At 41.9% G+C, this 12,257-nt stretch overlaps 1 protein-coding gene across 1 annotated transcript; it reads left to right on the top strand.

Moving 5' to 3' along the window:
• si:dkey-7j14.5 (uncharacterized protein LOC556563 homolog) lies at positions 1 to 10,946 on the top strand. Its single transcript, XM_062991693.1, has 8 exons — positions 1 to 236; positions 465 to 560; positions 2,608 to 2,718; positions 3,809 to 3,865; positions 4,302 to 4,418; positions 5,749 to 5,817; positions 7,262 to 7,375; positions 9,262 to 10,946. Exons 2-8 carry the CDS (start codon positions 501 to 503, stop codon positions 9,346 to 9,348), a joined length of 615 nt encoding a protein of 204 aa, XP_062847763.1. The 5' UTR covers positions 1 to 236; positions 465 to 500; the 3' UTR covers positions 9,349 to 10,946.
• Positions 10,947 to 12,257: the final 1,311 nt, after the last annotated feature.

Raw genomic sequence — 12,257 nt, 5'->3', positions numbered from 1 at the left:
TCATCACACTTACTGCAGGTCTGCTGCAGTTCTCCAGACTGGACTCCTGACTGCACTCACCAGCCCCAGAAGATCCCTTACATAATTCATAACCAGGTTAGAAGCACCGCACCCATCATCCCAGGGCTTGTGTCCAGAACAACACCGAGCGTCTGGAATACAGCAGGACACGGAGGAACTGGTTCGGACAGCCTCGCCTCATTACATCAACGGTGCTGCAGTCTGCAGACATCAAGGTAGGGGCTTCTTACCACCCCATACCACCCCATACCCGCACATTCAGCCCAAATTTAGGATTTAAGGTCCAAATACGTTTGCAGTGTGTAAACTTAGAGCTGATGTGTGTGTGATGCTGCGTGTTCAGCTCTGCAGCATCACACTGCTGTGCGTTCATTCTGCTGTGTGTGTGTGTGTGTGTGTGTGTGTGTGTGTGTGTGTGTGTTTCTTCATGTCGGCTCGTTTAGAGGTTTGGGTGGCACTTTGGCACACAGGAGGGCATCATGTCGCTGTACCAGTCTCAGATTAAAGCCTTCAAGAGCAGCGAGCCCAAAACCCTCGGGGTGAGTTTCTGTTTCTATTTCTGATCCTATAGTGATATGATTGTGCACTGCAGGAACCGTGTGATCCGTGCCCTCCGTGTTATTGAGCATGTTCTCTGCATCTGACTTTGTTGCATTAGTCATCGATGCATCAGATTGTGTCTCTGAGTGAACAAAATGGATCCTGATGAAGTGTGTGTTACATTGTGCCAGTCCATTCAAGGAAACGCCCATGCCAACAAACTCTCTCACTCAGTCTGGGTACAGCTAGCTCTCTCTCTCTCTCACACACACACACACACACACACACACATACTAGCACACACACACTGGCACACATATAAACAAACAAGCTGACACAGAGAGACAGCACTGCTCTGGATCGCATCCATAAACTGTACTACTCGTTATAGTACAGACTGTTCAATCAGACACTCATTTTTACTAATGATAAACAGGATTGATTACAAAATAATAAATTGTTTAGTGACTAGCATGGTGGCTCACAGCAAGAAGGTCCTGGGTTCGGTTCCCAGGTGGAGTCCTTTCTGTGCATGTTCTTTTCATGTCTGTGTGGGTTTCCTCCCACAGTACACAGACATGCAGTCAGGTTAGTTGGAGATATTAAAATTGCCCCTCTGTGTATGAGTGTGTGTGTGTGTGTGTGTGCCCTGTGATGGACTGGCGACCTCTCCAGGGTGTTTCCTACCATTCGCCCAGTGAATTGCACCCACAGCGACCTTGAATATGATTTTACAAACTGATGGAGCAGTTTTATTTGGTACTGAACGTCAGTGTGCTTTAACTTTCCACCCACTTTGGGGTTTTTGGGTAAAGCGGGGCAGGGTTTTTTTTTTTTTTTTATCCCTGTACTCTACACCAGTCAGTTTCAGATCCGTCCTGAACAGGGTTGGTACAGCTTTTAGATGTCAAATCCTTTTTATTTTGGCTTGGATTTTACTCACTTTATTAACCGCTTATCCAATCAGGGTCGCTGGGGGGTGCTGGAGCCTATCCCAGCTTTTCAATGGGCGCAAGGCACACAGTAACACCTAGAGGGCAATTCAGTGTCTCCAATTAACCTGACTGCATGTTTTCGGACTGTGGGAGGAAACCCACGCAGACACGGGGAGAACATGCAAACTCCACACAGTAAGGACCCGGACCGCCCTAACTAACCTGACGTTAGGCATGTGTTTGGACTGTGGGAGGAAATCGGAGCCCCCGGAAGAAAACCCACGCAGACGCAGTTGGGATCAAACCCAGGCTCTTCTGGCTGTGAGATGACGGCGCTACCAACTGCACCACCATGCTGCCCCCCCAGTGAGCGTCGAAACAATGAAGTTTTTCATTTCTGTGTTATCAAGTGAACATAGTTTTTTATTAAGTTTCTGTATTTATATCTGTAATTATTTTGACCAGACCAAGAAAGCATCCACAAAAATATGGTTGGTGTTAGTGGGCTGATGTGCTGGATGTGATGGATTCACACCACACATAACAGTTCGATTTCAGGCTGGAAAAGGTTCCACTTCTGTCCAGTTAGACTGCAAAACATCCAGTTTGCTAGGGAAAGAGGCGGCGGAATTAATGTATGGTGCCTGCACAGAGTAATGACTCTCCATGCGTGATACGGGTTTCCATTTGAACATGCCTCCTTCAGGTGAAAAGAAGCGGTCAGCTACTGAACAAGGGGGTGTGTCCCAATACTTATATTCATATATGTCAATGCTAACAGTTTTTGTTATATGACTTTGATGTAATGGGTGGTACACTGAAAGATCATACAAAAAAGGTTGCCCCTGGTTTAGGGGTTGTTTTTAAAGGTGCTGTACATTTAGCGTAGACGTTCATAAAGCAGTAGCACAATTATAAAATACACTTTCACTTTTAATTCACTTTTATCTGATAATTACATTAAATGATTTATCTATAAAGCTATGACGTAAACAATAACAGTTTTTAAATCTTTGACTAAATGTTCTCATACAGATCGGTGTTGAACGCCAGTCTGTCACCAGCGTTCATTCAGTAATTGTATATTATCTTTATATCTGTCCTGTCCCAGGCAGTGGAGATCATAATCGGGATACTGACGGTCACTCTGAGCACAATCGTCTACAAACTGCACTATCACATCCAGCGAGAGGTCATCATACTCATCGTAAACGGTGCACAGGTAAGGTCACGCGCCTAGCATGTGTGTAAACTCACACACCGTGCGAAGACGAGTTAGTGTCAAGGTCCTGGAATTTTGCTAATATACTGTATATACATGATGGTCCTGGTTCCTGAATGATTTCTTATGGGTGTGTTTGTGATGGGAGCGTTTTTCAAGAAGCTAATCAGCAATGTTTTTAAGGAATTAAGGAATGGATCTGGAAGGTACTACAAATAATGGTTACGTTTAAATCTGGTCACTTTTATCACAGTCTGCATCAAACTGGATCTGGGGATCCAGGGTTCAAATCTCAGCTCAGCTACCGGCAGGTCGGACACCGTTATGGACAGTAATTGGGCAGGTGTAGCCTAGCGGTTAAGGTACTTGATTAGTAATTAAAAGGTCACTGGATCAAGCCCCATGACTGCCAGGTTGCCACTGCTGGGCCCTTGAGCGAGGCCCTTAACCCTCAATTGCTTAGACATTATACTGCCACAGTAATGTAAGTCACTTTAGATAAAAGGGTCTGCTAAATGCTTATAATGTGAATATAAATGTAAGTAACTACCCCATCAGAGGGAGGGAGGGTCGCTGCAATTCTGACCTCTGCTGGCTGATCGATGGTACTGCACAGAGACGGGGGATCACGGAGATCTGTGCGTGACACTCCGTGCACGATACGGTTCTCTGTATGAACCCATATGATGCAGGTGAAAAGAAGCAGTCGGTCGGTACTGCACACGTTTTGGAGGGGCCGTGTGATAGTCGTGGTCAGAGTTCTCTTCGGTCAAAAGTGGAGGTCTGCAGGAGTAGAGGAGGCGAAATGCGATCGGGTGATTGTGTATGACTAGAATAGGCGCCAGATACACCGTGCTGATCAAAATAGGAAAAATGAAATACATTTTATTTGCATTTGAGGATGTATTGAGGACGTTTATTCCAGGCATTGTACCAGAACATTCTGCAGTGGATGAGTGACAGTAGTGTTAGTAGATTAATGTTTACATGTTATTTATCACACAGTATAATCCCCACAGACATTCTACAATATCTGGCATCCACAGTTTGACTGTAGTGATGAAATGTTATATTTCATTCCTTCCTGCAGCTCGTTATTACTGGGATTGTCTTGGTGCATGCTGGCAGACGACCATCCAAATGTCTGGTACGATTTTCTTTATTCTGTTAAATTCTGTTAGATCTGTTTTGCTGTGTTCACAACTGAACCTAGATGTTATATATATATAAAACTGGGAAAGAGGAGGCACTCGAATGCACTGTAGGGCGATCTCGCAAGGTATAGGAATGATCTGGAGTCTGCAGAGGTTGGCAGAGTTTGACCCTGTCTCAAAGTTGTTTAGACAGTGTTTGAGGCAGGTGGTCATAATGTTTTGGCTCATTACTGACAGGTTTTATAGCTGTACAGCGCAGTTACCAAAAACACCAGGCCGGTAACCACAACATTTAAACATAGTGGACAAGTCCAGTGTCCCCCTCTTTCGCTCAGTCCCTGGACCTCGTGTCCCACAAGACAAAATCAAGGTTTTAGCATTAAATTAAAACGAGTTTTTAAGCTCTGCCCCTTTCCTCTATCCTCACAGGTTGGTACGAGCATCGTTCTGCAGTTGCTGACGGCCGCGTTTGATGTCGTCGGGTTCGGTCTATTAGCCAGACACATACCGTTCCGCGGGGAGTCCTACTATTACAGAGACACCGAGGTAAACATGTAAATTTTTACTGTTTTATTATACGTGCTTTACAGACAAACTACATAACAGTTAAGCAAGAACGTTTACATTTACTATGAACGTTAGGTCAGAACACGTATAATACAAGGCAAAAGTATGTGGACACCAAACTTATATCCTTATAAGCATTAATATGAGGTCAGATCCCCTCTTATAACAGCACAGTTTAATAAATACAAAGACTTCCATGAAACACACGGAAATGCAGCACCAACAAACGTCATATTTAACAAAAACATGAATTAATAATCTGAATCTGAACCAGTTTTATGCCCCGGGTATCCGGCTGTTGGTGTCTCTCTACAATGTACAGATTCTTTACAAGCTAAACAAAAATAAATATACATTGTCTGTTTCACCAGTCCATCACAGGGCACATACACACACACACACCTAGGGCAATTTAGTATCTCCAGACAGACAGACTAATAAATATAGACAGGGAAACAGACTGATAGACAAATAGATACAGACAGACAGACAGACAGACAGACAGACAGATAGATAGATATAGACAGACAGACAGACAGACAGACAGACTAACTGACTGACAGATATAGATAGACAGACAGACAGACAGATAGATATAGACAGACAAACGGATTGATAGATATAGACAGACTGATTGATAGACAGACAGACAGACTGATAGATATAGACAGACAGACTGATTAATATAGACAGACAGACTGATAGATATAGACAGACTGACAAAGATACAGACTGATATATATAAACACACAGACAGACAGACTGATAGATATTGACAGACAGACAGATAGACAGACAGACAGACTAATAGATATAGACAGACAGACAGACAGACACATACTTCTCGAGGGAAATTATTGGCCTCCAGTAGAAGGAAAATGTAAGCAGTGTGAAGCAAATGTACAATGTGCATATATACGTACAATATACAGTAAATATTATATTACAGTATAATTATATACAGTATATAATATAAGTAACAGGGTGAGTTGTGCAGAGAGAATATAAATAAATTGAACACGGCAGAATGTGGAATTTGTGCATCTGACTATAAACTTGAACTAAAACTAAAAATAATAATAGACGTAGTAATATATACTGTAGATTCCTTTAAACAATATGTACAAATATATACGTATAAATATAAAATATCAGATATAGGTATAAATGTATACAATAGAAGCAGTAATATAGATTATTATAAGGTGTATATAGTAGCTGAAGATAGACGTACAGGACACGTTTTTAAGCAGGGCGTGTATCACCTGTGGGAAAGGTGTGACCGTAGGCTCTGCACTGCTCGTTTCAGTGGTGTTGCGACCCACTTCATTCAGTTTGGGCCTGCTGTGGAGAAGGAGACAAAGGGGGGCATAAGGAGGTGAGTTCTATTCTCCTCTTTACTGTCTAGTAAGATGAATAAATGCACCATCGTCCATCATTCGGATTCGGTTCCTGTGCTAAACACAGACCCGTATTTTAATAAACAGGTTTAAAATGATTGTTTTTTAATAATGTGTAACATTTTCCAGTGATCCCATAGAGCAGATGTGTCAAACTCAGTCACAGAGAGGGCCAAAATTACAAATCGGGACTATGCCAATGGTCAAACCGGGTCAACGTTTATTAAACAGGAAAATCTATTCACTGATTACGACCACGCCAACTCCACAAACAAGGCAAACTGGTTTACTGCTATTTAATGTAAGTCTCAACTGTCTTGAAAGCCCCTGTAAAAATGTGACTTTATTTTTACTGCCTCATTTTTATTTTATTTTTTAGTGCCCTTGGGTGCCTTGAAAGGCGCTTTTCAGATTAAATTGTATTATGAGCGTCCAGCAAGCTCATGGTCAGGTGTCCAAATACTTTTGGCCATACGGTGTAATTGATATACAGTATTTATCCATCAGTCTACACTTAATCACCCATAACGAGAGTGTGGAGATCCACATCTGGATTTAGGCAGTTTATCCCCTTCGTCATGGAAGATCTTTTTAAGCTCCATCAGCCTTGATTTATGGAGGACTGCAATGATGGTTGTCCATCCACCTCTCCTATTTCTAGAGCTTTTTAGAGTCATCATTTGGTGTTTGCTTACCTCCGCGATCGAGGTCTTTATTGCCCGGATGCTTAATTTAGGAGCTCTAGGGAGATTCAGGGTTGTGCCAGGCTTCATCCAGTCCAACTTTATTGAGGCCACTGTGGTCCCAGGAACAATTAAAGGCATAAATATGGTTTATATTCATGCTCTGGTCTGTGCCCTGCCATTACTGGATGGGGAAGATTCACAGGCAGTCCGCTGGACTTCACGGCTGCTGTTTTGGTCCTGCAGTGCAAATTTTTGAACAGGATCAATAAAGTGTCTGTCTGTCTGTCTGTCTATCTATCTGTCTGTCTATCTATCTATCTATCTATCTATCTATCTATCTATCTATCTATCTATCTATCTATCTATCTATCTATCTATCTATCTATCTATCTATCTATCTATCTATCTATCTATCTATCTATCTAGGGGACTTAAATTGAGGTCTAGACACATTTCAATGATAATTAGAGCGAACATGATGCACCTGACCACTGTTTGTAAAGGGTCTGAAGACTTTTGTGACTTTTTGTGAGTTTTAATAATTCATTCTCAAAAAATACGCTCTCACTATGTGGTTATGGGTAATTAAGTGTAGACTGATTTGTATAAATTCATCATGCGTTCAAAATTAAATCCACGACACAATAAAGCATGTTAAAAGTCACAGGGTCTGAATACTTTGTGAATCCACCAGTACACTAATCACTTGCATTATTTTACGATTTTCTCTCTGCAGTTTTTGGTGAACGGCATTTTAGGCACTTTGATCGGATGTTTGGTGCTGGTGTGTATTATCGGTCTGGTGGTGGCACTTTTCGGAGTTTACGCCCTCTCTGTTAGTTCTATTAAGGTAAGAACAAACTAGCGTTGCAAATAATAAACACCAATGAGGCATAACATTATGACCACCTTTCTATCAGAACCAGCATGAACTTCTTCAGCAGTTTGAGCTACAGTAGCTCGTCAGTTGGATCGGACCACACGGACCAGCCTTCGCTCCCCACATGCATCAGTGAGCCTTGGCCGCCCATCACCCTGTCGCCGGTTTACCACTGTTCCTTCCTCGGACCACTTTTGATAGATACTGACCACTGCAGACCGGGACACACCCCACAAGAGCTCCAGTCGTCTAGCCATCACAATTTGGCCCTCATCAAACTCGCTCAGATCCTCACGCTCGCCCATTTTTCCTGCTTCTAACATCAACTTTGAGGATAAAATGTTCACCTGCTGCCTAATATATCCCCCCCACTAACAGGTGCCGTGATGAAGAGATAATCAGTGTTATTCACTTCACCTGTCAGTGCTCATAATGTTATGCCTGGCCGGTGTATGTTATTAATAATATATGCAAATGAAGCTTTTGTAATTTTGTATTTATGCAATATAACAAAATTACATTGTTTGTCATTATTAATTAAGTAGTTTAATGTAAAATTGTTCCACCCAAAGGGGTCAGTGACCAAATTATCATCCTGAAGATTAAAGCAAAAGTCGTGTTTGGAGTGCTGGAGCCTATCCCAGCTTTTCAATGGGCGCAAGGCACACAGTAACACCCTGGACGGGGTGCCAGTCTATCGCAGGGCACACACACACATTCACCTATAGGGCAATTCAGAGTCTCCAATTAACCTGACTGCATGTTTTTGTACTGTGGGAGGAAACCGGAGCTCGCGGAGGAAACTCACACAGATACAGGGAGAACATGCAAACTCCGCAGACCGTCAGACTGGGGATCGAACCCAGGACCTTCTTGCTGTGAGGCGACAGTGCTACCCACCGAGCCACTGTGCCGCCCTAAACTAAAATAGAAGTTTAACAAATTACATGAAATTCAGAAAAAAATAATGCAGGTTAAAGTCAACATATCACGTACACTGTTTTTAGTGTTTTGATGATTTTTAAATGCATATTCGCCACAATTTTCCTTCCAATTTAGTCGTATCCAATTACCCGATTCGTATTTCACTCCTACTGCTGTAGACCTGTGCTCATGACCGAATAGTGTGCAGTGTGCGACTTCTTTTCATCTGCACCAGGCGGGTTTATACGGAGATCCGTATCGCGCACAGAGAGTCACGCACCGACCTCCATTATCCCCCGTCTCTGTGCTCAGCCAGCAGAGGTCATAACTGCAGCAGTTATGAGATGTGCCAATCATGTCTGCACAGGCACTCAGCCGACCAATAACAACTGTTCTTTGTTCTATGATGAATAATTAAAACACATTTTTATACATTTATTTTGGATTTTCTAAAAAGAATACATACATACAAAAATATACATACAGAAATTTATATGATCAAATTGGTGGTATATAGATATGCAATTCAACTTTGTGGCATGGTCGGCTAATTTCTTATTGGTGTTTTGGGGGGAAAAAACCACCTTATCTATCCAAGAATCACCAAAAACAGGTCTGCAGTGAATTAAAGGATGCAGGAAATCAGACACTGTTCACAGTTAAATGGAACTGTAATCTGATACGGGCGGCATTTATAAGCGCCAATGTGTGGTGCTGATCACATGGAGACAAAGGAAAAGCAGAACCAGAGGCATTTTCCTGATTGTCATGTGCCGTTATGGCAATATTATGGAATCATTTTGGCAAAAATTAAGATTTATCCTGCAGATTGTAACAACAATTTCTTAGCCAGATTATAATAAACAATGTGTAACTCAGACATTAGGAATGTTAGCAGTAACCGCATCTTTTTATTCACTGTTTACCCACAGGAGGTGACACCTATTCCAAACTCCACTTCAAACCCTTTTTACGGCACCGGAGGACCGGTCAAAGCTATGGGGCATGCTGGAAACTGACCGGGAAACAAAAACACAGCATGCGATCGTCAGCGTTAGCACAGTTTCACAGTTTTAATCAAACAAAATGATGACTGTTTCACCTCCAAATCTCAAGTTCAGAAAAAAAACACACCTTTCGTGACAATGTAAATAATTTCTACGTAGGTAAACGGAGTAGCTGTCTGGTATTTGGCTGCTTTCTCACTATTAGGCTTTAAAACGAAGCAAGTAGCTGCTAGAACGCTCATTTTAACGCTGCACTTTAAGATTGTAGTTTGTTTGCATGAAAATGCTCATGTAGTGTAACATAGATACGAATGTTATGATGATATAAAGGCTTATGGATGTTGTATGAATGAAAATTTACGGACAATCTTACTCGAAATGCTAACGTAACGTAATTACGCTTAGATTCTGCTGGAATAGAATTTAGAGCTATAGTAAAGACGAAATATAGTAATGTTGGTGCTCATTTTATTAATGAAAGTCTTTCTTGTAGTGCTGTAGGACGTTTGCATGAAACATCGGTCAAGTCATAATACAAAAGTATTAAAATAAATAAATACTGAATAATATTTATCAAGCCTTACCTCAGCAAAATGAAACTGGATCCAAAGGGAATGGATGAAGCTTTACCTTAAAACTGGGCTCAATAGGGTGCCCAGGTGGCTCAGCGGGGATATTCTGCTTGCACACCAGCACCGAGTTTCTGAACTCCCCGGTTCGAAACTCGGTGTTGCCTCCGGTCGCCATCTGGCGGGCATAATTGGCAGTGCCTGCAGCAGATACTAATTGGCCACCGTATCTGCAGGGTGGGGCCGGACTATAGGTAAGTGGGTGGGTCTTCATATGCTGTGTAAGGACCCTGATTGGCGGAAGAGGAGGGCTGTGCACGTGTCGAAAGAGGCGTGTACAGCGACGTGCTCTCCTTGGATGCAATCCGGTGTCTCTCAGCAGCGGAAGACAAAACTGAGTCGCTAAATCGGGAGGAAAATGGGGAGAAAATGCATAAAATAAAAATTGGGCTCAGTTGACTCTATCTGGTTTAAACTACATATTAAAATAAAACATGAACAGATTATTTATAAAAAGAACTTGTATTCCTATTTTTGATTGTAAATAAACCTCTAAGCTTGATAAATACTGTACAGTATATTTGTATAAATGCAGAACTTTCAATTAAGTGAATTACGATAAAATTACACAGAGCACTGAACAGCGACTGCAGATGACTTGCATTGCTTGGCTTTTTTGTCATCTTGTTTTATATTTACTGATACTTCAGGAAAGCTATGATGACTGCCAACTCTGTAAGTGCCACCACTCGTGACCAAAATTTTTGGACACTAATAACAAAATGTGAGAGGTTGAAGCCTCGTCCAAGGGCTCGGCCTGCTGCGTTGTAAACTCCACCTGCGGAAGCACGTGTTCGGTTCACCATCCGGTTCACAGTACTGTTCGTGTCAGTGTGTCATTGCCTTCACAACAGCATGTCTGATGTACATTTTGCCTGTATTATACGATCTGTTTCTATGTAGTGATGTAAAGTCTAGTCGGTTTCATGCCTATATGGATGATTGATATTGAAAATAAATGTCATTGACTAGACAGAAAAATGGTGAAATTGCTTTATTCGGAAATATAATATTGAATAATAAAATGTAAAAGATAGGCTTGGCTTTTTACAGCCATAATATCTGATTGGCATGTCAGTGACACATTAAAAGTCATTGGGCTCTTCTGAATGACTCCACCATGAAAATGTTTTGTTGTATGTTTAAATTTATGTATCAGTTATCATTGAGTGTGAGTGACACATCTGAATTCACTTATTAAAATAGGTGACCAAATACAAGAGATGGACAAAATAATGGAAACTTGTAACAATGGATTAATACACCGATTATTGTGTTGTGCTGGTATGAGTGGGTCAGACACAGCAGCGCTGCTGGAGTTTTTAAACACCTCACTGTCACTACTGGACTGAGAATAGTCCACCAACCAAAAATATCCGGCCAACAGCGCCCCGTGGGCAGCGTCCTGTGACCACTGATGAAGGTCTAGAAGATGACCGACTCAAACAGCAGCAATAGATGAGCGATCGTCTCTGACTTTACATCCACAAGGTGGACCGACTGGGTAGGAGTGTCTAATAGAGTGGACAGTGAGTGGACACGGTATTTAAAAACTCCAGCAGCGCTGCTGTGTCTGATCCACTCATACCAGCACAACACACACTAACACACCACCACCATGTCAGTGTCACTGCAGTGCTGAGAATGATCCACCACCTAAATAATACCTGCTCTGTGGTGGTCCTGTGGGGGTCCTGACCATTGAAACAGCATGAAAGGGAGTTACAAAGCATGTTGAGAAACAGATTGACTACAGTCAGTAATTGTAGAACTACAAAGTGCTTCTATATGGTAAGTGGAGCTGATAAAATGGTCAGTGAGTGTAGAAACAAGGAGGGGGTTTTAATGTTATGGCTGATCGGTGTATGAAGAAGCTAATAAGGAGCAGGGCCTTCAGAACTGCTTTAATCAAAAGAATACAATATGTTTATGTCTTGATATTTTGTGGTAGTTGGTCTGTTAAACCATTCTTGAAGAGGAAAATCTTTCATTTATTTAAATGATGAGAAATGAGACCGGCCAGTGTGCCCAGATTTAACAAGGTGGCCAACCAGCATGACCAGCTTTACCAAAGTGTCTGATGAGCACAACCAGCTTGACTTCAGATTCAGCATTCAGGTGTGAACCGGCATTGTCTTTGTTTCTTATGGAGTGCCATGTACTTTTGCCATGTTGGGCTCGCAATTTCTCCTAAGTTTATCTGATTGAACTTTGAGCCAGTTTGCCACTGACCTTTTCAAAGCTCTTCCAAGGTGACGAACTGTTTGATATGATGCAGTAAAAGTGACTCGG

This window comes from Trichomycterus rosablanca, chromosome 3 (assembly GCF_030014385.1).
Source record: "Trichomycterus rosablanca isolate fTriRos1 chromosome 3, fTriRos1.hap1, whole genome shotgun sequence".
Taxonomy (NCBI): Eukaryota; Metazoa; Chordata; class Actinopteri; order Siluriformes; family Trichomycteridae; genus Trichomycterus; species Trichomycterus rosablanca.
Note: the sequence above shows the minus strand (reverse complement) of the source record. Positions and strands in the feature narration are given on the sequence as shown.

What these genes read in the sequence shown, in the direction of transcription:
- si:dkey-7j14.5 (XM_062991693.1), top strand. Translation starts at nt 501, where the DNA reads ATGTCGCTGTACCAGTCTCAGATTAAAGCCTTCAAGAGCAGCGAGCCC. An exon ending in GCGAGCCCAAAACCCTCGGG is followed by an intron (nt 561 to 2,607) that starts GTGAGTTTCTGT and finishes GTCCTGTCCCAG; the next exon opens with GCAGTGGAGATCATAATCGG. An exon ending in ACTATTACAGAGACACCGAG is followed by an intron (nt 4,419 to 5,748) that starts GTAAACATGTAA and finishes TGCTCGTTTCAG; the next exon opens with TGGTGTTGCGACCCACTTCA.